The 27,914-nt window shown below is 37.7% G+C and overlaps 1 protein-coding gene across 1 annotated transcript in view; it reads left to right on the top strand.

Moving 5' to 3' along the window:
• The window catches only part of map1b (microtubule-associated protein 1B), a 31,813-nt gene extending 11,170 nt beyond the window's left edge, over nucleotides 1-20,643 (top strand). The window contains exons 3-7 of the mRNA XM_030148661.1: nucleotides 11,365-11,447; nucleotides 12,325-12,465; nucleotides 12,694-17,863; nucleotides 17,960-18,198; nucleotides 18,303-20,643. Coding sequence (XP_030004521.1) covers nucleotides 11,365-11,447; nucleotides 12,325-12,465; nucleotides 12,694-17,863; nucleotides 17,960-18,198; nucleotides 18,303-18,458 — 5,789 coding nt within the window. The 3' untranslated portion in view covers nucleotides 18,459-20,643. The remainder of the gene's footprint in view (nucleotides 1-11,364; nucleotides 11,448-12,324; nucleotides 12,466-12,693; nucleotides 17,864-17,959; nucleotides 18,199-18,302) is intronic.
• Nucleotides 20,644-27,914: the final 7,271 nt, after the last annotated feature.

The following is a 27,914-nucleotide window of genomic DNA, read 5'->3' as shown; positions in this document are numbered from 1 at the left end:
TTAGTTCCTTTGGAAACAAGGAAGATAAGAAAAATGTTGTGATATAGTATTAGATCCTGTTCTGAAATAAAAATGTGTTTAGTATTTGTGCATATTTCCAGTGTAATTCAATTCTTCCAAGAAATAATCTTCAAAAAAAGAAGCAAAAAAAATTACTTTTTTTTAAACAGTATCATGATATATTGTGAAATATCGTATCGTGATCCTATTATTGTCATTTGTACCGTATCGCCAGATTCTTGCCAATACACAGCCCTAGTCATGTAAACAGACTCACTGTGCGAACCCCAAAATAAACTGTTTTATAAATGTCATTTTACATTATCATTCCATTGACTGGATGGCTAAAAAAATCACAATAATATACTCAGGCATTTCTTTTGGCTGATGGGTGGGGCTCGGTGTTTACAGGAAGGTCTACCCAGCAGGTGGTATTGGGTAGAGGAGGACGAACGCAATTATCTGTCTGCTTCATACAGGACATGCCATCCATCACACTGCATTAGTGCACTTCCAGAAGCCAAAGGAAGCCCCGAGCTATGCGATAAAAACAAGAGACAAAATGGGGGCAGGATGGGGGGACTCCCAGATGGAGATATGAGCCTTCAGGTTACTTATAGATTTCCCAGAATGGTGCGTTTAGTGCAGACAGCACACTGAAGGTTAACAAGCAACTGGAGACTCCAAAGGCCATATTTAAACAACAAATCCATTCTTAACCTTCTCTAATGTGATTGCTGAAGACAACGCAACAGCATATGATCAATAGTAATTAAGAATTGTGTTGACTTCCATGAATGAATTTGTCTGAGTCAAAAATCTTTCATCCGTCGATGATGTCGCCCATGCATTTTCAGATTCAATCCTCTTCATTGTTAAAACTGCTGACAGGTTGCATTTACAGCAGATTGATCTGTTGGTTGTAAATCAGCAGGCGGATGGATTAGTTTAGCTTGAAGAAATGAAAATCAAACAGGTGTTTAAAAAGGCATCATGATATAATTCCTACCAGACTATTCTCTAATTACCGAAGATAAACACCGTTAACCCTTTATAGTTCACTTGTAGAAATACTTTGAAATTCAAAATTTCAACTTAAGTACATTGTTGGAGGACATAACAAGACAATTATTTTTGTGAAATTTTTCAAAAATTTTTATTGTTATGTAGAAAATCAGCGTTAATGAAGTTACCATATTTGGTTCCTTGCCCATATGTGGCAAAAGAAAAAAAACAAAAAAACAATCCAAGTAGAATATATTTTAAAAATACATGAAATCACATGTAAGGTGAAAGAAACATGTATTTTCTGTAAATGGCAAAAAAAAAAAATTTAAAATCCAAGAAGCACTGGATATATCCTCCTGAGACCCGGCAATGCATTTTTGTCTTCTGTAGTGGACAAGAGTTTCCCAGCTTTATTAAAAAAAATTGCCCACTGCAAAGGACATTTCATGAAATAAAAATTTTTTAAAAATTATCTGAAAAAGTGTGGCATTATATGGTTTCCAATCAAGTCAATTATGTAATGTAAAGAAATGCAAAAGTTTTGCTTACTGGGTCTCAGGAGGATATGAAAAATACAAGAAAAACCCATGTAAGTTAAAAGGAACATGTATTTTAGAACATTAGAACATCACTTTTAGAACATTAGACCACACACAAACACAAACACATGTAAGTTAAAAGGAACATGTATTTCAGAACATTAGAACATCACTTTTAGAACATTAGACCACACACAAACACAAACACATGTAAGTTAAAAGGAACATGTATTTCAGAACATTAGAACATCACTTTTAGAACATTAGACCAACATAAGCTCTTATCCAGATCCCTGTCCACATCCACATGATCCCTTTGAACATCATTCCTTACATTAGTACCATTACTTCCTGGTACCTAACAAAGCAGGTCCACTCACTGTTCATGCAGAGGTGGACCTTACAGACCCTGGAGACCACACTGGACCTGAGATTGTTGACTCACTGTAACTGTCACTATCATTGTCTTGTAATGTATGTGTGTAACCGGTGGTGTCGGACTCTGCATTGTGTTTTTTAAGGACGGGACCCGCATGTGTACCTTTGGAGCCAGTCTCCGTTTATTGTTTTTTTGGCTCCTGACAAAAGTGACAAAAGACACAAAAACCTCTGGTCAGCGACACCCATAAAACATGCCCCTCTCCCATAGAGATCCGAAACAAAAGACTAATACATTAAATTATTTTAAAAAATACAGCATACCTGATAAAAGTGGCATAAGACACAAAAACCTCTGGTCATCGACCCACATAAAACATGCCCCTGCATAAACCAAATGATACAGAAACGTGTTTCAGCACATCATAAGCACCTCATACAGTTTGAACTAGCCAGTTCATTGAAAAATTAAATTAGCAGAGGCTAAACAAGCAGAGGACAAACTAGAACACTGAGGTCATCAAACGCAGGTTTACTAGCGACTCCCAGAAATATTACAAAGAAAATGGAGGACGCAGCCTTTACTAACTATGCACCAAAGTTATGGAATACAATTCCAAAAGACATTAGAGAAGCCAGTTCACTGAATATATTTAAAACCTAATTAAAAACATTTTTATTCTCATTAGCCTTTGAAAGGAGATAAAAATGGGGTCACAATTCAGGAACCAGGAATGAGCGGTTTTTCATTTTTATTTTATTTTATTGTATTTCTGTTTTTATTTTTTATTTTACTGTATTTCAAATTTCATCTTATTTCTTGCACTTCAAAAATTCTATGTATAATCACATATTTTAATGCGCGCTGTTTTTATATTTATTTTATTGTATTTCTCTCACATTTCATCTTATTTCTTGCACTTCAAAAATTCTATGCATAATCAAATATTTTAATGTGCACTGTTTTTATATTTATTTTTATTGTATTTCTAATCAAATCTAAATGTATTTTACTATTGTATTTTTTTTCAATCAATGTGAAGCACTTTGGGCTACAATTTCTGTATGAAAGGTGCTATACAAATAAAGTTTATTATTATTATTATTATTATTAAACCAAAAATTTTCTCTGACTGCACAGCTGCTTACCTCTCCCATAGAGATCCGGAACAAAAGGGAAGAGGTAAAGGCGCGAAAACTCTACTTATACACTGTAAGCCCGGATAAGTAGAGTTTACTCAAAAAATTTGAGGCAAGTGATTGCACTTAAATGATTTGAGTAATGATTGACCAATCAATTGATTTAAGTAGGTTCAACTTTAATGCTAAAAGTATTGATCTTAAACTATTAAGTAGAAAACACTAAAAGACAAGTTATTTGTATTTTAAATCTGTTGTAAATTCAACCCCACTATCCAACCATTCAACTCTGCGTTTTACGTTACACTGACTATGTTTTTCAATTGCAGCCAGATTAATTTATCATAAATTTAACAACTTTTTTTAAGATAATCAAACTCAAAATCCCATTCCTGATCAAAATAGCTATGAAATTATTAAACTGACTATATTGTAGCATGAATGGCAGTTAGCTAAATGTCAGTCGCCAGAACAAGAAGTGCTTTTAATTTGACAAAACAAGCAGACTTCCATTTCACAGTAATAGTCTTCGATGAACAGTAAAGCCATAGTTCTTCCTATGGCTCTGACTCATGGTGCAGCTCTACAAAAATACAAAAACAAACACAAAGAGGCCAATAAACACTGCCATACACACATTAAATCCAAATTAACACTAACACCACAACCCCGCTGAACCCCTGCACAGAAAAATAACACATTTTCAACAACATGCTCAATACCCACAATGCAATGCAAAAATAAAAAGGTGTGGTCATGACTAAAACTGAGTGATTTAATTCCATTCAACTTAAACTTTTTCATACTTTCAACTATGTCTACAAATTAGTAGAATATACTGAACATTTTATAGTAACATCATAAAACTTAAATCATTTAAGCGCATTGTAATTAAAGCATTTTAGTAAATACAAATTCCGGGCTTACAGTGTAGCGGGCAGTGTCACACTGTAAACTACTCGTTGGGGAACAGACTCAAATTCAAAGTTCCACATACTGACTTGGAGGCCCATAATGTCAGATATTAACCAAAAGAAATGAAAATAAAATGAACAGATTTTATGTAATTATAACAAACAATACACAATATCCTCTACATACCCACATCGCTGTGAAATAATTGACCCTGTTACATGTGGAAATTACCAAAAATAGTCTCTTGGCCGATAAAGGGTTAAGGACTTTGAATCCAACTAGTATTGGCAGGTATCACTGTTATGATCGACTGTTCTGGTCTAGCTGCACCGTTAAGACCCGACATGTTGCTTTTTAATGCAGTGGTGTGTGTGACAGGACCCAAACCGGGCTCAGGGGAGGCTGGTATTTGCGGCTGAAGGTCAGAGCGGTCAGTGATCCTGTTGTGGTGGACAAATGAATGACAGGAAGGAGAAGAAACTGTCACGCAGGGGATTCACTGGAAGATCTAAAATTCCAACATTCGAGGTCTTCGGGTACGAGGGGAAGCACTGGGTTTGAGTTGTTCCACTGATCTATTTTTGGTGCGGTGCCATCCACATTGACGTTCCCCCTGTCTGCTTCAGTCTGTGGCAGACAGGCTATACCAGTCTTCCAGTTTCTATTCAGCCAGAAGGAGATGCTCAGTGGTGCATGTCACATTACCTCGCCTCCTCCAGAGACTCAGATGCACTGAGCGTTCGGGATTTTAATATCGATCAAGATAATTGTCAGGGTCAAGCAAACCCCAGCACACAATTATTCTTTTTTTTTTTTTCTTTTTCTTTTCTTTTTTTTTGTCTCTTTTGAAATCCTGATTGTTGATAGTAGCCACTATGTGTTTCTGGATTTTACTTTCACTATTTCATCAGATTGGCCAAAAAAGGCTGATAAACAAACAGTGACCAACAGACACAGACAGAGAAAAAACAGGAGGCTTTTCTGTTGCAATAGCAAATACGGATAATGCTCATGTTGCGTTAGCATGATGAGCAATATATTCTCAGGACTGATGGGTGTCTTATTTCACAGACCACTGAGAATGTTTTCATAGTTACTTGTTGTGGTCATCGGTTTAGAACTGCTGTCCATTCAGTCACTGAGGTTTCTGATGACACCAGTGTTGGACTCACACAAATGTGCCTTTACTTCAAACCAAAAACAAAATACACCTGCAAAGAGAGTAGTATTACATACTACTAGAGTGTATTAATACCAATATCTAGGGACTGGAGTTAGAAACTGCGTCATTTCTGTTTTTTACTTTATTTCCTGTCATGCAGCGTGGTACTGCGCTTCCGGTTAACCGAGCAACATTATTGTAAGGCTATTGTATTCCAAAATTACTGATATCTCCGTAAATATTGGTCCCATCACCTTACCAAGATATTTGATGTGGAGATGGGACTATTCCTCAACTGTAGGTACTAAGTTGAGATACAACTACAAACAAAAAGTTAAGGATATTTAATTTTTTTTGTCATTTTTTTGGTCATTTTTGCCATTTGTAAATAAAACTATGTCTGGTCATTATAAAAATGTTTGTCAATTCAATTCACACACAAAAAGTAAAAAGCACTGTGCAAGAATCCCAACTGGAAAAAATAGCCCAAAAATTAAAAATATCCTTAACTTTTTGTTTATAGTGTATATACAGATACACACACACACACACACACACACACACACACACACACTCTGAGATCTTCCAGTATTATGATATAGATTATAGTACTTTATAGTATTATATAGTACTCTATAGTATTAGAAAGTAGTCCCATCAGCAGCTGTTTACTAAGAGTTACACAGAATATGTTCAGAGCAGGAGTGTCAAACATATGGCCCATGGACCAAAACTGGCCTGCCAAATGGTCCAATCCAGCCCACAGGATGAATTTTGGAAGTGCAAAAATTACATTGAAAATATTAACAGTCAAGGATGATCAGGGGCCCCTGAACTAAACTGAGTTTGACAGCCCTGGTTTAGAGCACAGATGAGGCCAATACAACAGTAGAATGAAAATACATCAGATGGTACAAAGGAGTTAAAAACCAACCAAAATGAGCCAATGTCCAGTCTGACATAAAAGTAATGATTATGGCTTCTACCACTGAAAAATACATTTAATTGTCAACTTTATTTATTATATTGTAAAAAGCCTTTATTTATTTATTTATTTATTTAGTAGGGACAGTGCATATTAATGAACATCTACAACAATTGCAGCTGTAAATATGCCAGATTGTAGCAGCAGTGCTAATTTCCATCTGTAGTCCCTAGGCAGATGACAGGAAAGACAGTTGACAAAAACGCAAAACATCACCAAAACACACAGAGCAACGCAGTGAGGACACTCTACTGATGTTCACAGGCTTGGTTTTCCTTCATCCAGTGTTCAAGTTGTGATTTGAAGGAGGCATATGACTGTGAGTAGGGATGGGAATCAAGAACCGGTTCTTTTTGTGAACCGGATCCCAGTAACTCGATTCGTTGGAATCGTTTGCCTGCCTGCTTAACGATTCTGCTTGTCAATTCCGCCTTCATTGCGCATGTGCGATGACGTCACACATACACTGCATTGTTTTGGTCAGAACGTAGCCGACATGGTGTTGAGGCAGAAATCCTACTATAATGGACGTAATGTGTCCGGTGCGTCTTTGTCCGACACGTGTCCCGATGTTGCAGCATGGGAGGGCGGACGGGTGCAATGCCACTGTTAAACCACTGGAGGGCGCTATCATACAATGACACCACGGGTATAATGCCGCTAGTGGTCTAAAAAGACATCACCAGGTCCACTTGGAACACTTGCAAAGCTTCCATTTCTTCAAAAGAGTGGAATCCCTCCAATCTGCTCAAACATTTGTCCACTGCATGTGATTCATTTACAGGAATGTCACGTATTTGATCGGCTACTTAGCGACACTTGTGAATGTAGCGGTAGAGTGAACGCCGGGCCCGGTTCCGGTGCGGGCAACAAACATCGTACCCCCTCAAATACAAGTTTCCGAGGGTAGGGGAAAGGAAATGAGGTGCACAACAACAGGAGACGAGCCGAGTGTCCCCCCCCAAAACCAGGCCTGGCGTCATCTGTTCTTATTATTTGTACATACTGTTTATGGTATATTTTCTGTGCAGAGATGGAAATATAAAAGACAGTTAATGCAAACACACCCATTTGTACTCTTTTATTCCCTCACCCAATGAGAATCAATAAGAAATCGGATTGACAAGCAAAATTGATCATGGAATCGTAATCGTTAAATTCTTATCAATTCCCATCCCTAACTGTGAGTCTCTTATGTTGAGTGTATGTATTTCATGAGGGCCTGTAGATTAATTCTTTGGGGCTGGAGTTAAAAACACACCAACGCATGAAGCAGAAGGCGCATCTGTCATGTGAGTTTCCGCATTAACTTTAAATGGCAAATAAAATAAAATCGCTACTAACTCTTCTTTTTTTTTTTAATGGATTTCAATATTGAAACTGCTGAAGGGTTCATAAGTGCCTAGAAAATAACCAAACCAAGAGCTATTATATCTTCTTGTCTGCACTCCCAGGAATATTAGAAGCAAATAGTCACACTGTATAGATGCAATCTCACTTTTAATGGCAGTGAATTAAAGAGTTTCTCCATATGGAGTGACAGCCTCCTGGGATGAAGCAGCAGCAGGGTTAATGGCCATGCACTACAGAATGAGAATCTGCTATATATGAAATATGTATGGAGGAATCAGTCCAGCGGCCACATGGCGTCCCCCGAGACGAGGTGCACTCTCTCTTCAGAAGACATGTGAATTTAAAACTCATATTCCTCACTGCCCTTTCTCGTCTCATGGGGGACATATTCCTCCTTATCATTTCTCAGAATGTAGGGAATACTAACTTGAGGCTCTCGTTTACCTTCGGGGGAACTCATTGATTTAAGTATTTTCAATGAAATGAGGGAACAACGGCCAGAGACAAAGACAGATTGAGAGGCGTAGTGTGTGAAGTCTAATGTGATCAATGTGTTTGGTGAATAATGACAATGATAATACCTTCTGGAGGGTCATGTCAGCTAGAACACAGATGCACACCCCCTCCACCGAAGTTCCCAGACACATACAAACACACTGCAATCAAAGATATTATCATAATCAATAAGACCAGAGCAGACCAGGGATGAGATTTACTTCCACATATTACAGCTCATTTTCTATTCCCATCTTATTAGGGGAAATAATGTAATAACAGTGTAATAATAACATGTAGCGGGTTTTGCAATGAGGCAAATAATCACTGGGTTTTATTATTTTATATACTGCCATGCGGAATTTTTTTTCACTTTTTTTTTTTTTTTATTTTGTACAGCAGTAGTGCAGAAAAAATGTCTAAACAATAGGAATTGGTGTTTTTATGCAGAACAGAACATATACAAAACACATATACAACAAAACAAAACAAAACAACAACAACAAAAAACCCCAAAAACAAACAAAAATCTCATCACAAAGCAAGCCACCTATCGTCCTGGACAAATGTAACAGAGTTTGGCGATATTGCGGTGATATTTTGTACCTATGTTTAAATATAAGTTTGCGTCTCACAAACTGTTACATTTGCCATGCAGAAATGTAAAGAAATAGTCTATGTTGAATACAAACGCAGCAGAAAATACAAGCACTTTTTTGTTTTCTGTCTATTTCCAGAAAAGTTGGGATACCTTCTAAAATAAAATTTCAAAAATAAAAGTTGTGATTTGTTAATTCATTTGAACCTTTATTTAACTGACATAATAACAAATATCACCGCTCAAATTAATGGTATTTTGTCAATATGAGCTTTTCTGTTTCATTACACTTTCTAATGATTTGTAAAGAAAGAAAGAAAGAAAGAAAGAAAGAAATGAAATGATACATGCTCAAAAAGGAGTAGGAAGACATAAAAATGTATATACTCCTACCCCCAATCTCTATGCCTTATGGTCTCTATATAGCAATTATTATTTTATATGAATATCAATATAATAATAATAATAATAATAATAATAATAATAATAATATCACACATCCTTTTTCCTATATACACCAATACAGTAATGGTACTAATGTAAGTAATGACATTCAAAGGGATAATGTGGATGTTGACAGGGGTCTGGATCAAGGCAAGGCAAGTTTATTTGTATAGCCCATTTCAGCAACAAGGTTATTCAAGATGCTTCACACAGGACATTGAAATACAATGACAAGGGAAAAAGAAACACATTTAAAACATTATAAAAGAAACATGTAAAAGGTGATTTAAAACAGCAAGTGAGAAAACAACGCATAAAACCCAAAAATAGAAAAACACACACATTTTAGAGTAAGAGTTGCAGTGCAGAGTTTGGAAGGAGAATATAAAATTTAAAAAGTAAAAAGCCTTTTAGTCAAAGGAAGCAGTGAATAGGTGAATCTTTAACCTTGACTTAAAAGAACTCAGACTCTCAGCAGACCTGATATTTTGTGGTAGTTTGTTCCAGATATACGGAGCATAGAAACTGAATGCTGATTCTCCTTGTTTAGTTCTGACAAAACCAGCACTGATGTTGTTGGAATGTTCTAAAAATATTGGTCTAATATTCTAAAATACATGGCCCTTTCATCTTACATGTGTTTTTCTTGTATTTTTTAATATATACTTCTTGGATTTTTTTTGTTTGTTTGTTTGTTTTTGCCACGTATAGGCAAGGAACCAAATATGGTAACTTAATTGACCTTGATTTTCTACATAACAATAAAACATTTTGAATAATTTCCCAAAAGTAATAAAGTCTTGTTATGTCCTCCAATAACACACTAATGTTGAAATGTTAAATTTCAGAGTATTTCTATGAGTGAACTCTAAAGGCAGGTTTAGATCCACAGACATGTGATTTAGGATTGTTATGTCTGTGATCTCCGCAGATTGAAAATCCATCTTAGTGATAAAGTGCTCAGCTCTGAAGACGCCCTTAACATTTTCACAGCCTTTCCTGTCTGTTACATGAACGAGGTGATAAATTGGTCGAACCCCGCCTTTTACACAGGAGTTAAGATTGATTATGACTATATAATCAGCTCTTCTTAAGGAAACCTGAATCTGTGATAACATATTAAAGAAACATAGATTTTAATAAAAAGATTTCTTTAATTTTTTATTCTCCTAAGACCCAACTATGGGATTTCTGTCCACATTTGTGTTCAAGAGTTTCACAACTTTATACATGAAAAAAAAGAAAAGAAAACTGTCCACCACAAAGGACATTCCATAAAAATTTTAAAAACTGCATCTGAAAAAACTGTTGCATCATGATGTTTCCAATATAGCCACTTATTTAATAAAAAACAAAAAAAGCTTGTACTTTGCTGACATTTCCTGGGTCTTAGGAGGTTAAGTGCATATCTATGTACCATATACAATGGATTTTCCTTTATGGGTTTTTCTGGGGAAGTAATTGCGTATATTATATTGTAATTTAATGTCAAAATCATGTGGCGATTAGCCTTTTTTCATAAATCACACATACAAAATAAACTGCATGTCCTTAATTGCTATGAAATACTAAACAATGCTTTTCTCTTTTAATCTAATCTACATGTTTCTTTGCAATGATTTCATGTCTCTAATTATGTCTTGACACTTAATCTGTGGTTAATACATACATTGATTTTTGTTGTATCATCAGTTAAACGATGAGACTGTAATTAATGATGATATTGTCACGAAACTCAATTCATTTGTGGTCAAATTTAACTGGATTTAATTGTTAATGTTTTTTTTTCTGCTTTCAGGGCCTTTTACACAGGAGTTACAATTGATTATGACTAAATAATCAGCTCTTCTTAAGGAAACCTCAATCTATGATAACATATTAAAGAAACATAGATTTTAATAATAGGTTTTTATTTTGATTTATTTAATTTTTTATGTGCATATCTATTTACCGTATACAATGGATTTTCCTTTATGGATTTTTCTGGGGAAGTAATTTCTTATATTATATTGTAATTTTATGCCCAAATCATGTGGCAATTAGCCTTTTTTCATAAATCACACATACAAAATAAACTGCATGTCCTTAATGGTTATGAAATACTAAACAATGCCTTTCTCTTTTAATCTAATCTACATGTTTCTTTACAATTATTTCATGTCTCTAATTATGTCTTGACACTTAATCTGTGGTGAATACGTACATTGATTTTTGTTGTATCATCAGTTAAACGATGAGACTATAATTAATGATGTTATGGTCACGAAACTCAAATGTAAAACCACCCAATTCATTTGTGGTCAAATTTTACTGGATTTAATTGTTAATGTTTTTTTTCTACTTTCAGGGCAGAGGATTCTTCACCATAAGAGCAACGTTCTGGAAACAGTGGTGCTTATTAACCCTTCAGATGAGGCAGTCAGCACAGAGGTAAATGAACCGTTATTAGTAGTTTGACAATCTATAATTTTATTATAACCTCTAGCTTTTTGTATTTCTACAAGTCCGCATTAGTGAGAGATGACGGCTTACGGGATCAGTGATGTAAAAAAAAAATGCATGTGTACAAAGCAATTACAATATGAAAAGGATTATTATTCAGCTCTGTCAGCTCTGTCCCTTCATCACGTCTGGCCAATTATTCATGCTTGTCAAACACGACATTTGCTGGAATAAATAACCGAAGCAGTTAAAAGCTCAAACAACAACAAGAGTAATTCCACATTTATTGCTTTCTACATACATGATAGGAAAAAAAAAAACCACATAGTATACTCAAAATCAGAGACACCAAGTTGTTTTTCCTCTGTTTCTGCTCTTTCTTTACTGGTGTTTCCCCCCCCTTTGTCTGCAGTCAAACTGTGCATTAGTAATATCTCAAAGCACAACAGGACTGACCAGGCCACAAGCCCAGAACAGCTGATGTTGCTGAAGTAGGAAAAAAAGACGAAGAGTAAGGGAGAGAGGCACAGAGAAAGAGGGGTGAAAGGAAACGTAGCAGAGAGGATGGCAACGGAACAACTCAGCTAATTAGCTAATGGATCGAGTGACGTAAAACTGGCGATATTTCAGATACACTAAATCGTTAAGCTGATTTGTACAACAGCAAAGCTTTGTATTGTCTCTGAAGCCAGTAATGTTATTAGCATTTTTTTTTTTAAATCATTTTGGCATTTGCACTAAATTAATTACTTTTTTGATTTTCATGGCACGAAAAACATTAATCAACTTTGTCGTTTTATTGATCTGTTTTGGCAGCGGTTTGCGATCACATAAAATGGCTACATCCTTTTGTTTGACTCTCCAGGTTCGTTTGATGATCTCAGACACTGCTAGACACAAGCTGCTTGTTCTCTCAGGCCAATGTTCTGAAAACACAGGAGAGCTCATTCTGCAATCAGGATCATTCTCTTTCTTCAACTTCATAGACATTTTCACTGACCAAGAGGTAAGTTAACACGGGGAATCTTTTTTGTGACTCTACAAAATACTGCATGGGAAGTAAAGGCAAAGAGGTGTTGAAGGTTAAAGAAGTTAATATTAAATGATAGTTGTTCTTCAAAAAGCCCAAAAGCAGACACTGTAACAATGGAATCTGTGATTGCATGAAAGTATTCATTCTGTTACTCATATTAATATGTTAAAATTTAAGGCCACTTTTTTTTCTCATGTTTAGATCGGTGAATTGCTCAGTACCATTCACCCAGCAAACAAAGCCAACCTTACTCTGTCCTGCCCTGAACAAGGCGACTGGAAAAACTCCAACTTGGACAAACACAATCTACAAGACTTCATTAACATGAAACTGAACTCCGCTCTCATTCTTCCTGAAATGGAGGGCCTCTCAGAGTTCACAGAGTACCTATCTGAATCGGTAGAGATCCCCTCTCCTTTTGACATGCTAGAACCACCAACCTCGGGTGGATTCCTCAAACTCTCCAAACCATGCTGCTACATTTTCCCTGGTGGTCACGGTGACTCTGCTCTCTTTGCTGTAAATGGCTTCAACATGCTCATAAACGGTGGCTCAGATAGGAGGTCATGCTTCTGGAAGCTGGTAAGACATCTGGACAGAGTGGACTCCATTCTGCTCACGCATATTGGTGACGACAACCTGCCAGGAATCAACAGCATGCTGCAGAGAAAGATTGCAGAGCTTGAAGAGGAACAGTCACAGGGATCCACAGCCAACAGTGACTGGGTGAAAAACATGATTTCACCAGATATTGGTGTTGCTTTTGTCAATCTTCCTGAAAACTTGGACATTCCTGAACCTAATTTCAGAGTGCGGAGGAACATTGAGGAGGCAGCGATCACACAGCAGTTCCTCACAAAGCTCAATTTAAGGATAGAGCCTCTACAAAGGCCTGTTGGAAACACCATAGAACCAATCACACTTTTTCAGAAAATGGGTGTGGGAAAGCTTGAGATGTATGTGCTTAATCCATCAAAGAACAGCAAGGAGATGCAATACTTTATGAAGCAGTGGACAGGTAGTGAAAAAGACACTGCTTCCATTCTGTTACCAAATGGAAAAGAATCAGAGTACCCTGTCTCTTATTTGACTTCGATTTCGTCACTCATTGTGTGGCACCCTGCAAATCCCTCAGAAAAGGTTGTTCGTGTTCTCTTCCCTGGAAATGCCACCCAGCATCATATCTTTGAGGGCTTAGAAAAGCTCAAACACTTGGACTTCTTGAAGCAGCCAGTTGTCACTCAGAAGGCAATGGCGTCTAATATGCCATCAACACCAACATTAAAGCAAACCAAAATGAAGCACAGGACAGATAGCAAAGAGAGCCTAAAGTCTACTCCAAAGCCATCACCAAGTAAGAACATCAGAAAGGAGTCCAAGGAGGAAGCACCGGAAAAGGCCAAGGCAGATGCGGAATCATCTCATGAAAAAACACAAAAGACAGAGAAAAAAGACAAGGCTCCACTAAAAAAAGAAAAGGCAAAGACTTCAGAGAAAGAATCAAAAACAAAGGCAGAGCAGAGAGCTCAAAACGAAACTCCAGAAAAAAAGAAGTCTGAAATAAAACCCAAAACTGAAAAGGAAAAGATTGTTAAGAAGGAAACAAAGAAGACTTTGGAAAAGAAAAAGGAGGTGAAAGTAGCAAAGAAAGATGACACACCAAAGCAAGAAAGTAAAAAAGATGAAAAAGTAAAGAAAGAAGAGGTAAAGAAAGATATTAAAAAAGATGCTAAGAAAGATTCCCCCATGAAGGACAAGAAGGAAGACAAGAAAGAGCAGAAGAAAGATGTGAAGAAGCCCTCTAAAGAAATAAAAAAGACAGCAGTTGGAGGTGAGGAGAGGAGTGTGGCATCAAAACCAAAACCCCTGAAAAATGATACTGCAAAAAAAGATGGAGGAGTCCCAAAGTTAAAGGACAAAGGAAAATCAAAGGTGACAAAGAAGGAGACAAAGGTGGATAGTAGCACACTTTTAGCTAGTGCAGCAGCAGCTGCAGTTGCAGTTGCCGTTATAGAAGATCCAGAGGCAGAGAGATCTCTGATGTCATCACCAGAGGACCTCACGAAAGACTTTGAGGAGCTGAGAGCAGAGGAGCTGGTGGACGATGATGCAACTGTGCAACAACATAAGGAAGAAGAAACTGTGGTGAACCAAAGTGAAGAAATAATCCAAACTAAAGAGTCACCAGAGGCGTTAGAATCTGTGGATGAGGGTATTACCACCACAGAAGTTGAAGGTGACAGCGGGGTGACTCCAGAAGAACAGGTTATCAAAGGGAAACTCAATGGTAGTGTTAGTGAGAAATTTGAAGATGAGGGAACTGTAATGGAGGAGACATCTGAGGGAGGGGATTATGAAGAGAAAGGCGAGACAGAAGAAGTTTATGAACCACAAGGGGCAGAATCAGACAAACACATGTTTACTCCCCCTGAAGATGATGTCAAACCAAGAGATACCATTGAGGACAATGAGGATGTGACTAATAGAAATGTAGAGGTCCAGCATGTTGAAAAAGAACCAGAAAAACAGAGTCTGTTTGTATCAGCTTCACCGAAAGTATCTTCACCTGTTTCTCCGGCTACATCTATCCATGATGAAATGCTTCCAGTTGGCTTTGAAAGCTCAACAGCCTCAGATGATGAAAACAGAGATGAACCTCCTGAAGATTACACTGTGACCTCTGCCCACACTCAGTCCACTATTGAGATCTCCAGTGTACCTACTCCCATGGATGAAATGTCAACTCCTAAAGACATTATGAGTGATGAGACTGAATCTCCCTCGCAGGATGTTGGCAAGTTTGCAACATCTACATCTGAAGAGTTTGATAGGAAGAAGCTCTCGCCACTTCAAGATATCCCTAAATCAGATCACTCGCAGAGTGGTGCCACAGAAGGTCATGACTACAATGCCTCTGCTTCAACAATATCTCCTCCTTCATTATTAGAAGAGGATAAATTCTGTAAGGAATTTCCCTCTGACGTAAAACCAGAAGGCTTTACAACATCGCTAGAGTCCAGTGAGAAGTACAATGAGGACCCAGCAAGACTTAGTTCCACTTCCTCAATGTCACCTCTTGTGCGTTCTCCATCAGTGGACAGCAAGGAAAAATTTGATTCTCCCTCAGTTTTTGCTGCTCCAATAGAACTATCTACCACACTGGCAGGTTCCACCAGAGCAGCAGTCGATTCCTCCATCAGCCCAGATGACAAGACATTGGAAGGAGCCAACTCACCCCAATCCTCTGGTCACACACCTTACTATCAGTCTCCAGTGGAAGAAAAAGCAGGACCTCTTCCACCTGTGCCAGAAGTAAAAGCACAGGGTCCAGTAATTGTAGAGGTTACAAGTGACAAAGAGGACTCCAACAGAGTTACCCCAGAGCCTGATGAGCCAGAACTAGAGAGTTCATTCACCATAGAGAAGGAAATATTTCCTCCAAAAAGTCCTCCTGCAACTGGACTTGATTCCCCAACCAAGAGGGATCAGCTGCTATTTGATGTGGATCAAAAGAAAACCAGAGAAAACAGCCATCCTGTTTCATCCTCTGCACCAATAACCAAACATGAGCCAGACACCAATCCTTTCACAACCTTCAAAGAAGAGAGTAAAATGTCCATTTCAGAAGGTACAACATCAGACAAGTCGGGGACCCCTCTTGAGGAAGTGGTAGCAGAAGACACATTTTCACATCTAGCTTCGGCATCCACTGCCTCGCTGGCCACCAGCTCCTTGCCAGAGCCGACGACTGACTCACCTTCCCTTCATGCTGAAGTAGGCTCTCCTCACTCAACAGAAGTAGATGACTCCCTGTCTGTTTCTGTGGTTCAGACTCCAACTACCTTCCATGAGGCCGAAGGATCCCCATCTAAGGAAGATAGCCCTAGGCCAATGTCTATCTCCCCAGATATCTCACCAAAGACAAAAAGCAGAACACAGATGCAGGACACAAGATCCCCAGAGCACTCCACCATGTCAATAGAATTTGGCCAGGAGTCCCCTGATCACTCCTTAGCCTTGGATTTTAGCAAGCAATCTCCAGAGCATCCGTCTGTTGGAGGAAGTTCACGTGCAACAGAAAATGGCCCGACTGAGGTTGACTACAGTCCATCTGATGGAAATGATGCAAAACCATCTGGAGAGCCCAGTTCTGCTGTAGAGAAACCTTTGCTTTTTGAAGAGAGCGATGCAGTCCGTGCTACTTCTGCAACCCCTTCAGATGCATCTCAGTCCACTCCCTCTGTTACCACCCCCTGCCAGATGGCAGAGATGCCACGTGGTGAGTCTGAGCAGACAGATAAATCTCCAGTTACGCCAAAAGCAGCCTCCCTTAACCAGTCTCCTGAATCATCCCCAGTGTTGGGAGATCCTCTAGCCAAAGAGAGCAGCAGCCCAATTTCACCATCCGTGGAGAGCGCTGGTAATAAATCGGACTCAGAGGAGAAAAATGATAAATCACCTTCACCTCCCAAAGCTTCTTCTCCATCATCTCCATTTACTTATTCTAAGGAAGAGAAACTTTCTCCCATAAAAGACACTAATCCCTTTAAATGTGATGAATCAAACATTGATAAAAAGTCACCTGTTAGCCCCAAAGTTCCTTCCCCTACAAGTCTACCTCTCTCATCTGAAGCACGTAATTTCACTTCTCCCTGTGGCTCCAGGGACCCAGATTTCAACAAGAAGAGCCCCTGTGCTCCATCTAAAACAGATGTCGACCTCTGCCTAGTCTCCTCATGTGAGTACCGTCACCCCAAGACAGAACTCTCTCCCTCTTTCATCAACCCTAACCCTCTGGAATACTTCATAAGTGAAGAGAGCAACTTGGAAGAGGAGAAGCCTCTGGCCAAGTCAGGAGGAGGCCCACCACCTCCAGGAGGGAGGCTCTCTTCCAAGCAGTGCGAAGAGACTCCACCTACATCTATTAGTGAATCTGCCCCCTCCCAGACTGATTCAGATGTTCCACCAGGTACAGAAGAATGCCCCTCCATCACGGCAGACGCTAACATTGACTCTGAAGATGATTCAGAGACATTGCCGACTGACAGAACCCTCACCTACAGACATGCCGATCCTCCTCCAATGGCACTCAGGGACTCTGCTCCATCATCTGGTCACCACGATGTTTGTATGGTGGACCCCGAAGCCCTCAAGGCTGAAGAAAACCTCAACAATGCTAATACAGATGGAGGAGAAAAGACCAAGAAGAAAAAACTTACAAAAAAGTCATCCTCACCAGCTAGGAAAGGTGTTCTGTCAAAGGTCAGGGATTCAAAGACCGCCTCTCCAAAGAAAGGTGTAGGAGAAGGAAAAGATGCCAAAAATGCAACCAATACCTCTGCATCCAGAGGTGTGAAAAATGCCACATCAGGTTAGTATTTCGTCATCATTCATACCCGTTTATTACCACAAAGTAATGCAATTTGGAAGGTCATTTAACATAATGGTTGGTTTTGTCCTTTCCCAGGTACTGGCACTGGAAAGGCAGCAGGTGGAGCAGCTCTGCCCAACTGTCCTCCCATGTATATGGATTTGGTTTACATCCCCAATCATTGCAGTGCCAAGAATGTGGATGCTGAATTTTTTAAGCGTGTGCGGTCGTCTTACTATGTCGTCAGTGGGAATGACCAGACAGCTCAGGAGCCCAGTAAGGCAGTCCTTGATGCCCTGCTGGAAGGAAAGGCCCACTGGGGAAACAATATGCAGGTAAAATTATAATTACAGATAAGAAACACAAAAGAACTTAAATTGATTTACTACTCCTTTATACTTGTGTGATGCTTGACAATTTCCCTTCATCTCTGGTGTAGGTCACTCTTATTCCAACCCATGACACTGATGTGATGAGGGAGTGGTACCAGGAGACCCACGACAAACAGCAAGAACTGAACATCATGGTCCTGGCCAGCAGCAGCACTGTCGTCATGCAGGATGAGTCTTTCCCTGCATGTAAGATAGAGATGTAAACCCGCTGAATGAAAGATCTGTCCATCAGTACGCCGAGAAAGCATACGATAGTAAGAGAGATTAATATTTTAGAAAGGAGACAAACTCATGTAGCATTAACCCTAAGCATATACTTATTCACATATGCTAAACTCACATTTTGTGTCCTAGTTCACAAAATTAAACATTTGCTAAAAAAAAACTTACACTAATACTGATAAAAGGTAGCTCACGGCAAGTCCATGTAAGGGATTCTTCAGAATGTGCAACGACTTGGAAAAGAAAACAAAATTTGATCGGCAAATCTGACTTTAAGTGTTCATGGATTTTGCTCCAGACATAAAGTGAAAACTAAACTTAATAAACTTCTCTTGCATCCATCCCTCAAGAACTTGTACCTAACCTTAATGGCTGTCCAGTAAAATAAACCTAATCATGTACTATTACGTTGCCGAATACTGGCTGTTATTCACACCAAAGGATACGAAACAGCATGTTTTTTGTTATTGCCTTAGGGAGTCTAAATGAATGTATAAGACCAGAAGCAACTGACAGACAACAAAAGAGTAGGCAGGTGACACTACACACCAGAGGTCAACCCCAAATAGAACTGTTAAATGGTTACTTAGCTGAAAGGAAAATGAAAAATTCACTTGAAGGGGATACTCAACACTGATTAGCATCGATATAACACGACTTCATACCCAAAACAAAGGGCACCCACTAATGTGAAATTGTTTAGGTTTTATTGATTTTGAATGACTTCTAAAAAAGTATGTCTGTTTTTGTTTTTTTTTTTAGTTTTCGGTTTGTTTTTTGTTACTGCTCATGTACGAGTATTTATTTTACTATGATAACGTGCTTTAGGGTTTCGTCGCCTTTTTACCGTGCAACAGGAAGTTTCATCTGAATGCTCTCCCTTGCCTTTGTCACATCTGTAAAGTTGCACCATTTAGCGGTATCTCTCTGCCTTTTATTTTGGAATGTGTCCGTTTTATTTGCAGATTTTAAGTTATTTCAACGAGAGAGTCGGCTCTTACTTCGAATGCCTCTTTTGGTTTAATTATTGAGCTATAGGGGGAGCTAGCCTTTTCCCATTTTTGAGCTGGTCAAGCAGGATATTTTCATAAACTTTAAAATGTCTTGTTTTTCTAAAGCGTTGTACTATAATTATAAATAGTTTTGTGGCCAGGTGAGTGGCTGGAGAACTTGTGCATGAGTTACGATACATTAGGATTTGTTCGGTTTTTTTTAATGCTAATTTTGCTCAGACTTGCATTAAGAACAACAGGGCTATATAGGCTATATTATGAAATGTATGGAGCGTTTTTATGATTTTTGCAAGTTGTGCCATGACAATCTTGTATACTACAGTAACCCCAGTGGTTGCCATGGCATTGTATCAACAAAACTTGATTGTGGGTGCATTACAGTTTAATTCCTTAGGATGGTTTTTTGAGCATTGCTCCTCTTTAAACCGGAATGCCACAGTAAACAGTATTCCGATGAGGGGTGATCTTCAGAGGGACAGCACACAGTGGAGCGTGAGTGACTTGTGTGTTTTAGATGAAAGTATGTAAGACAAAAACTTGACACTTTAAACACAAACATGACACAAATGAACAGTAGTCGACAGGCCATGAAACCTTAAACCAATCACATCTCAGTGGCTTACAGGCTTTGAAACACGGGACAACTTCTTCAACAAAGACAGCAGATATTTCTTTACTGATGTCAGGTGATAACATTGTAGACCAGATTTCCTCTAGGGGACTTCAAACAACACCATGACCATACTGTCAATCAACAACAAACCTTCAAACTCCGAACAGACATCTCTCTGGAACTGACATCTATTTTTTTCTGTCTTTCTCTACACCTGCTCTTTCTCTTCCACTCTCTGTCTATTTAACTCTGCCTTTTTCTTCTTACCTTTCTCTCGGGAGATCTTTAATAATGTTCGTCTGCAGCTGTGTGGTATATTTGTCTTGTGATCTTGCATCCTTTTTACCCTTCTCCTCCCCCCGACTCATATGTAACCTATAGCAATTAGTTTGAAGTGAAAGTATTCCTTAGTGCTTTCTGATGTTTGTGTGCAATATTTCCTTCGACCCATATGGCAAAACTGACGTATAAGGGGAACCACTACTAAAGAGCAAACATTCAAGAACAACCACAATAAAAATCTGTTGTGAAAAAGCTGAACTGCGTCTTTGTCGTTTGTTAAAGTCTAGGAATGCTTTGTCATCTCATCTATTTGAAGCAGTGGTTAAATCAGTAACTTTGTTTTCATTGGTGCATCTGGTTCAGTGGTTCCCAACCGTTTTTGGCTCATGAGCCCATTTTAACATCACAAATTTCTGGCCACCCCAGACATTCAAAATGGAGACTATTTTTTGCTAAAATTAATTTGTTTTTGATCATGTCATAGTTTGCTATACTATGTTGCAAATAAATGTTAATTTTAGAGGACATTTAGTCTATATAATGTATATTATTCTGGATGGAGGCAGTAAAGCTAGGTGTAGATTACTGCACAAAGTGAGAATTTAATTTTCCTTGGTCAGGATATGTACAGTCAGTCCAGCTTGAATTTACAAGACTGACAATTAATACTGAACAAACAAGAACTCAAACTATGAATTATGAAAGAGCTGCAGCATCTGAAACCGACCACAATGAACATTTGACAGATAAACAGAACCACGGTGCTTCAGTTTCAGCTTCAGAGTTTGTCATGTCTTTTATGTATTGTGATTGTCTCTCTCAACTCACCATATATTTTTTATTAGTAAGTTTTTCTAATTTTTTATCAATTACTAGAAATTTCAGGCGACCCCACATGGGGTCCCGACCCCAAAGTTGAAAAACACTGACGTAGATGTTCATGAAAACTTAGAGTAAATTCAATGATTGTAAAAGTGACTTTTGCAGCAAAAATATCAATAACTGAATGTAAAAACAAGTGTGTCCATCCACTGTCATCGATCCAACTCCATGGGTTTTACTGGTGAATCAATGTTGTAGAAGATGACAGTGTTTCCATGTTCACTACGGAGCCTCTGAACGTCCAAATGGGTCATATCTGATTAGAATTTAAAGCTGAGAAACTGCATTTTTCTTCAATTATTGACATGTATTGATAAGTCTTGAAGATCAACAGGTATTAAACAGTTTACATCATTAAGTGCTTTGGTCACTGGTGGCTTTTTTAATCAATTACTAGAAATTTCAGGCGACCCCATTTAAATTCCAGGCGACCCCACGTGGAGTCCCAACCCCAAGGTTGAAAATGACTGGGTTAAAGTGTTAAGTTTCAAGTGAAAATATTCCTTAGTGCTTTCTGATGTTTGTGTGCAATATTTCCTTTGACCCATATGGCAAAACTGACGTATAAGGGGAACCACTACTAAAGAGCAAACATTCAAGAACAACCACAATAAAAATCTGTTGTGAAAAAGCTGAACTGCGTCTTTGTCGTTTGTTAAAGTCTAGGAATGCTCTGTCATCTCATCTATTTGAAGCAGTGGTTGCATGAGTTAAAACAGTTACTGTGTTTTCATTGGTCCATGTGGTTGGTTGCTTTGTATTGTAATTAGAAGGTTCATTTACTCCAGTTTAGTTTAGAGCAGTGTTTTTCAACCTTGGGTTCGGGACCCCACATGGGGTCGCCTGGAATTTCTAGTAATTGATTAAAAAAACAACAACAACTTACTAATAAAAAATATATGATGAGTTGAAAGGGACAATCCCAATCCATAAAAGACATGACAAACTGTTGCTGAAACTGAAGCACTGTGGTTCTGTTTATCTGTCAAATGTTCATTGTGGTCAGTTTCAGATGCTGCAGCTCTTTCATAATTCATAGTTTGAGTTCTTGTTTTTTCAGTATTAATTGTCAGCCTTGTAAATCCAAGCTGGACTGACTGTACATATCCTGACCAAGGAAATAAAATTCTCCCTTTGTGCAGTAATCTACACCTGGCTTTACTGCCTCTGTCCATAATAATATACATTATATAGACTAAATGCTGTCTAAAATTAACCCTTTTTTTGCAACATAGTATAGCAAACTATTACATGATCAAAAACAAATTAATTTTAGTAAAAACAATGCCTCCATTTTTGAATGTCTGGGGTGGCCAGAAATTTGTGATGTTAAAAAGGGGTCACGAGCCAGAAAAGGTTGGGAAGCACTAGTTTAGAGCTCTATTTCTGTGTGAAGTACAGGGATGTGGCTGTGGTTACTAATCAGAGTGAGTCATCCCTATCTGTTATAATGATAGAGAGCAGAAAACGGCTGACAAGTTAATGTCCTGTGCACACAGATGATTTGCTGTAACTGACAATGTGACTAAGGGGTAGTCATTTCCTTGTTGACAAGTGTCCCTGCAATCCAGACAGTGTGGACCACAGATATATGTTCACTTTGACAGGGGCCGCTGGACTAGCTTCAGTAATCGAAGCCTGTGAGTTCTGTGGCTAGAACAGCAAGTACACACAAGTAAAGCATCCCTACCAACATATAACACTTGAAAATACTATACAAAATACAGTTTATACTAACGCACAGGTGTCAAACATGTGGCCCGGGGGCCTAAACCAGCCCACCAAGGGGTTCAGTCCGGCCCCTGGGATGAATTTGTGAAATGCAAAAATTAAACTGAAGATATGAACAGTCAAGGATGTTAGAATCATTTTAGGTCAATTCAATCTAAAGTGGATCAGACCAGTAAAATACTATCAGAAAAAACTATAAATAATGAAAAGCACAATTTTTTTTCCTTTGTTATAGTGTAAAAAATAAGTAAAATTACACAAAAATGTTTACGGTTATAAACTAGCCTTTTACAAAAAATGTGAATAACCTGAACAAATACAAACAACCTGAAATGTCTTAAGAGAAGTATGTGGAATTTTAACAATATTCTGCCTCTTACTAAATGTTTTGTTTATTTGTAGATCCACTGTGAGCTGTAAGTTGTGAGGCATATGTATAAATGACAAACTAAGGTGTAATATTGTTTAAAATGCACTTGTTTTTCTTGAGAATGTTCAGGTTGTTCATATTTGTTTATGTTATGTTCAAGTACAATTATAGATGAAAACATTTTCATTACGAATTTTACTTTTTTTGCTCAAAAACATAAAAAAAAACTTTGGAGTTGACATTATTTATAAATTCTAATCCTATTGTTTATATTATTTTACTGGTCTGGGCCAGGCTCACTTTATATCGTATTAGGCTGTATGTGGCCCCTGAACTAAAATGAGTTTGACACCCCTGCACTAACGAGTGCCTAATAGAGAATACTGACTGAAAAAGCATGAAAAGAGTGATACAGAATTCATGGAAATGTCTTCACAAATCAATAGTTCTTTAGTTGTTCAGCAGGACGTCTTTAACCCTCCAGTGTCCGGGTGTGCCTTCTACGCACACTTTGCACTTCCTTTTAAAAAACGTCATAGTATTTTTCACAGTTTAAATAAGGTTAGAATTCAAAAGTTGTTCATTTTTGCATGATCTTTAAAATTCTGGCCACCAACTAAAATGTGCACATTGTAAACAAAAGAAAATTATAAGACTAGCATCTGTCTGCCAAGTGTGCCTAAAACGCACTATTTCTTCCATTTGATATGTATGATTAGGGCTGACCTTGATTTACAAAAATTAAATCAAATTAGAGCAGAAAAATAAATCAATATATAATATTTAATAGTTTGACTTATAGGTGTGCATTTTATGCACACTTGGTGACAGATGCTAGTATTTTTGAACATTTGACCTAGCGCCAAAAATAATCATGCAAGTTAACCAGTGTTGGAGTTAATCATTGACATATGCCAGGATGAAAAAATCAAATAGTATGTGATCCACTTTTTATGAAGCATTTTAAAAAATAATAATTTTTTTGTGTTTTTTGCATCCAAAAAAATGGTTTGTTTACATTACAAACACGGCATTTAAAGGGTTAAAAAATGTGACAATTATTGAGTATTTGGTATTTTTATTTACGGCTCAAGTTGATGAAATAGAAAAAAGTGTAAAAGAATTAAAAACAAACTGTATTAAAAAAATTTTTTATGTTATTCTTGAAGTGTGCGAAAAACGCACACTTGGTGCTTAGTAAGGGCCTTGTTGGATGGGATACCGGAGGGTTAATCTATATATTTGATGTCTCTGAGCAAGTAGACTCTGAGCTTTCCAACCACTAAGATAAAAGCAAATTTCGAGTTTTCCATCAATGTGTCCCTGCCCATGAAGTCACTGATGTTTACAATTAAGGAAAAGGAGTGAATAGGCATGAGTGGAAACACAACATAAGTCATGGAAGGTAACCCATTTAATGATACTTCAAGGACAGAGACCGACACACTCATCAGAACCAGCTGGGTTTTTTTCTGTGCCAAAAACTGTTTCAGTGGGAACATTTATTAATGACAATGGGACACCCCAGGCACTTTCCAAACCAAATGGAAGTGCACACAGGGATAAATCAAAGGAGATATAAAAGTGACTATCTGTTGGCAGAACCTGGCTGCTTGTCAAGGGAAATTAGAGTCTGTCTGTTTAAACAGACCCTCAACTCCATTACACAAGTAGTGCTATATCTCCCTGCTCAGGCATTATTTTGGCAGCTTTAAATGTGCTGCCACCACACTTAACTCCCATCCTGAATCTATGGGCGGATGAGCCACATGTAGCAAGAGCTGCTTTTAAATTCATTCAAATAGAGCACACACACACGCAGACAGATAGAAACAAACCCACAGAGACATGCACACCTTGCAGGAAACGATAAATTATCCAAGACCACGCGCCTGATTGGCTGAGCAAGCAATCTCAGCTGGATGGGCTGAGATCCTGTTGCCAAGCAACAGTGGGGAACCTCCCTGTCCTCACCCTGTTTTCTTTGAGAGGGAAAAAAAAAAGTCTGTCTATCTTTGGAATAACTTTAACAAGCACCTCATTGCAATCCATTTTAAATGACTTGTTCTAAACTTGCATCCAAAAATGTCTGCGGTTTTTGCTGTTTAGCAGTTAGATTTACACATCATGAGCACAGTATAAAACGTCATACTAAAAAAACAAACAAACAAAATATGTCCCATTTCAGATGTGTGCTTTTGCATTTCAAAAAGTCTGTTTTCAAATGCACGTCTGACCTCAGCGGTGAAGATGCAGCTGTAAGTCCTTGGTTATGTAATGCTGTCAGTATGTGGACTAGCCAGTGTGGGTTTGAAAACCACTGAGGTCTCCCATAAACGAGGAGAGAAATGACTGAAATCTTATAGTAGAGCAGAAATCTATAAAGATTATAAGAACAGAAAACCCATTTTGGTAGCTCAAAAGCAAATGCAATCTGTAGGGCCCTTTATCTTTCATGTTAAAATCATTAAATTATATTTTAACTAATAATAAGTAAATTAAGTAAGTACATTTTATTTATGGAGCACTTTTCACAGATTGAGTCACAAAGTGCTTTACCAAATCAAATCAAATTTACAGAAAACAGAATCCTCCAGGAGCAAACACTTGAGACTGGTGACAGTGACGAGGAAAAACTTCCCTTTAACAGCAGAAACCTCGAGCAGACCCTGACTCCTGAAGGATGGACGACTGCCTTGACCAGTTGGAGATAAAGAGAGAGAGTAAAGGAGGAGAAAAGAGAGAGCGATAGAGATAGAGAGAGACTGGGGGAGAGGGGGAGATGGGGGAGGCAGGGGGAGACACATGGAGTACATGTAACACTGTAAAGTAGCAACTGAACATTGCGAAAAAGGAATAAAACAGTACAAATAGAATACAATTAGAATACCCATAAAACACAATAAAATACCGTTAAAAACAGTTTAAAATATGATGAATACAATAAGATACTCAACAATAACAGGGCCAAAAGTGAATGCACATTAGTGGAAGTCTGTATACTTCAGCACTCCAGTTCATGTCATTTTCATGAAAAGAAATGAACTGCATTTGTTGAAATACTATAACTTTGCAGGATCCTAACAGCTCATTTCCAAAGTTTTATTTTTATTTGCAGCGATGAGTTTTTACATTTTGCCTCTCAGGCTAAATCCCACCAGTAGATTAAACATACAAAGACTGTATTTTTCACTGGATTAGGATTCAATATATACTGAAGGTTCAAGAAATCCTGAGGACAGTTTGTAATATGTATTCATGTTACCCTAAATATGTTGTTACTAAAACCTAATTAACTTATAAAATGAATGTGTGAATGAAGAATATACTGATTTAATTAACATAACTTAGTAAACACAGCTTCATAACTTGTGAAAAATCAACATTTTACTGTATGTTCTGAAGGATTATGTTTCATTCTAATGATGAAAGATTGATACTTATCACAAATTTATAAAAAACGTGGATATTCTGGATTCTGTTGGGTTTCTGTAAATTGGCTTAGCGTCTAGTTTTGACCAACTCTATATGTAAAGTGTCATGAGATAACTTTTGTTATGATTTGGCGCTATATAAATAAAATTTGATTGATTGATTGATTGATTGATTGATTTGATTGGTTTTCCCAATCATCCCACTTTGGATAAAAGCGTCTGCCAAATGCATAAATGTAAATGTAAACATTCAAATGTATTCATTTGACTTAAGCAAAAGCTATTTACCTAAAAATATGTTGAAAACTATAGGGTTTCTTGGATTCCCAGTACTAATGCACAAAAACAGTGAGGCTTCAACTACATACACTAAATTTAGAAAGAAAAAAAAATACAACAAGTTAGGTCCAATAAGCATACTTGAACCATGCATTACTTTCATGACCTGGGCGGGCTGGAGTAGTTTGTACGGAATCACCCTTATAAAAATAATAGACTGTATAAAAGAACAAGTATATACAGCATATACTATTATTATTATTATTATTATTATTATTATTATTATTAATATTAATAATAATAATAATAATAATAATAATAATAATAATAATAATAATAATTCATGTTCATATTTTTTTTCTCTCTAGTCATTGGATAACTGGACAAACCTGTATTTTAAAACAGTACAACAGCACCACCTGTGGGACCAAACATAAACGTCACCACTTTGACGTCAGTGCTGATCGTTAATACTCTAAATGTCTGTGGTAAATAGAAAGTGCGACAGAAAAGAGAAAATACATCTGGCGTCTTTCAACGGTAAAAAATCTGTGACAAAAACATTAAACTTGTAAAACCCCTGACTGTCCTGTGCCGGATCAATGCGCGCTGCCATGTTGGACGATACCAAAAGTGAAATATACGTCACAACATCATAAATAAAGCGAGACATATCCTCAGTCTGTATAATTTTGGTCATGGACTACAACTGAATTTTCAACCTTATTTTGACTCTTCAGATTTGAATGAGTAGCGCAATAATTCACTATTACACAGTTTTCGTTCAAGACGCACCCCTTTTTGTGTGTCTGGATGGTACAGCCTGGGGACAG

The sequence above is a fragment of the Sphaeramia orbicularis genome, chromosome 12, assembly GCF_902148855.1.
Source record: "Sphaeramia orbicularis chromosome 12, fSphaOr1.1, whole genome shotgun sequence".
In the NCBI taxonomy this organism is placed as follows: Eukaryota; Metazoa; Chordata; class Actinopteri; order Kurtiformes; family Apogonidae; genus Sphaeramia; species Sphaeramia orbicularis.
Note: the sequence above shows the minus strand (reverse complement) of the source record. Positions and strands in the feature narration are given on the sequence as shown.